A 2,032-nucleotide genomic window follows, 5' to 3' on the forward strand; every position below is an offset into this window, starting at 1 on the left:
GGGGGGGGGGGCTTCAAAAATCAGATGCATGTAGATCTCCGTGCGCAAAGTAAAGGACATACGATTGAGTGTGTGTTTGTTTTACCCAGTTGGGATAATGAGACATTGAGTCTATGTTGTAATTTATAGTGTAGCTATTGAGGTTTCACATAAACATGTTTATTACTGTACTCGGCACTGGTGGTCATGGCCAGTTGAGGTGAAGGTTAGGGTGGCTCTTATTATTGATTTTAGCTGGAAAGGAATGCAGTAGACTACGTACAGGTCATGTGTGGCAAGTGTGCACACTGAACTAACTGTGGGGTCACATTGATTATGTAAAACCACAGGCGAGGAGCTTGGCTTCAAGGCTGGCTAGTGGTCAATGTTTACAGGTCAGCCAAGAGGCATCGTGATATATGTAGATTCTTTCCATCACGTAGCATCAAAGTTTGTTTTACGTGATGTTTCTCGGTGACTTCTAGGAGTCGACTAGCATTCTTCTGGCGCGTGTCGTGGTTGCACTGTTCCTTTAAATTGTCACAGAATTGTTCTGTGCATGTGCATTCCAGGGTTGGGGAAGAGAACAATAAACCCAAAAGCTCTTTGACGTCAAAGACTAAGTTCAAGTGCCAGGATGAGCAGTAAATTTTAGCTCAATCTGTAAAAACATGGCTCATGTACCTACTAACTATTCGAAGCAAGTTTTCACTATTCGCGAGTCTTCAACGCTCACAATTTTTTTTCTTTAAACTGCTTCTCATTTCATTGAACCTACGTTTGATGCATCACCCCTCTTGATGTTCCAGACATAACTACTAGGAAAAACCACGACGAAAGATGACGTCTAAGGGCATCTCACGCATCATGCAGGGTGTGCTGCGCTACCAGAGCACGCGGCGGGCGGACGTCGCTCGCGACGTGCGCGCCCTCCGTGAGAACCCGGGCCACATACACCCAGAGGCACTCTACATCACGTGCATGGACAGCCGGCTGCAGCCGTCGATGACGACGCAGACGCACGTCGGTGACATGTACGTGATCCGTAACTCGGGCAACCTCGTGCCGCACAGCGACCACTGCGGCGAGGACCTGTGGAAGCATCCGAGCTGCGAGACGGCGGCACTCGACCTCTGCTGCGTGCGCTCGAACGTCGGCAACGTCATCGTGACGGGCCACTCCGACTGCAAGGCGATGAATGCACTCTACGACGTCGTGAGCACGGTCGCTGCGGGCGAGCGCGAGGGCCCGCTGCACACCTACCTGCGCAGCTACGCGGTGCCGACGATCATGAAGATGCAGCAGCTGCTGCGCTCGCCCAACATGGAGGGCCCACTCGAGTTTTCCGTGACGCCACGGCACCGCAGCTTCCGTGCGTTCATCGACCCTGAGCACGAGCTGAGCGAGATGGACAAGCTGTCGCAGGTGAACGTGCTGCAACAGATGGAGAACATCTCGAGTCTCAGCTTCCTGCAGACGCACCTGGGTGACGAGCTCGTTAACCTGCACGCGTGGTGGTTCAACCTGACGACGGGTGAATACCACATGTTCAGCCCGCGCGACGAGCGATTCATCAAGCTCACCGAGGAGAGCGCGGCGGCCATGCTGGGAATTGTTGGGAAGGAATAGAGACTACTCCGCCTGTGCACTGGGTCACCCTAAAGTGGAGTAGTGATTCTACCTGAATGCTGGATCTTCTCAAGAGTGTGGATTCGACTTGCATGCTGGACCTCAATATGAGTAGAGTAGCGATTTAAGGCTGATACTAGGATAATTCTGCACACTCTGTACAGTGTCCAGAATGACAGAGTTGAAAGAGTAGTATTGTTCACGCCAATGACACAGACATTATTACCATGTGTCTACAGTATGGAGCAACACACCTGAGAAATCTACCAGAACTATGGGTGATGACAGCCCAGAACACATACCTACCAATCCTTGAAATTGTGGTGACACTGGAAACTTTACAGTGTCGTGCAATGCCCTTCATCCATAGCCTGAGTAGCAGAGACACTACGAGTTATCCTTACTTCACCGGCAAGAAGGCATG

At 51.1% G+C, this 2,032-nt stretch overlaps 1 protein-coding gene across 1 annotated transcript; it reads left to right on the forward strand.

Annotated features, from left to right (window-relative positions):
- The first annotated feature begins 788 nt into the window (after positions 1–788).
- Positions 789–1,730, forward strand: LOC106821468 (beta carbonic anhydrase 1-like). The gene has a single exon (XM_014826292.1). It carries the CDS (start codon positions 820–822, stop codon positions 1,606–1,608), a length of 789 nt encoding a protein of 262 aa, XP_014681778.1. The 5' UTR covers positions 789–819; the 3' UTR covers positions 1,609–1,730.
- The last annotated feature ends 302 nt before the right edge of the window (positions 1,731–2,032 follow it).

Source organism: Priapulus caudatus, unplaced genomic scaffold, assembly GCF_000485595.1.
Source record: "Priapulus caudatus unplaced genomic scaffold, Priapulus_caudatus-5.0.1 Scaffold74, whole genome shotgun sequence".
NCBI classification, from domain to species: domain Eukaryota; kingdom Metazoa; phylum Priapulida; class Priapulimorpha; order Priapulimorphida; family Priapulidae; genus Priapulus; species Priapulus caudatus.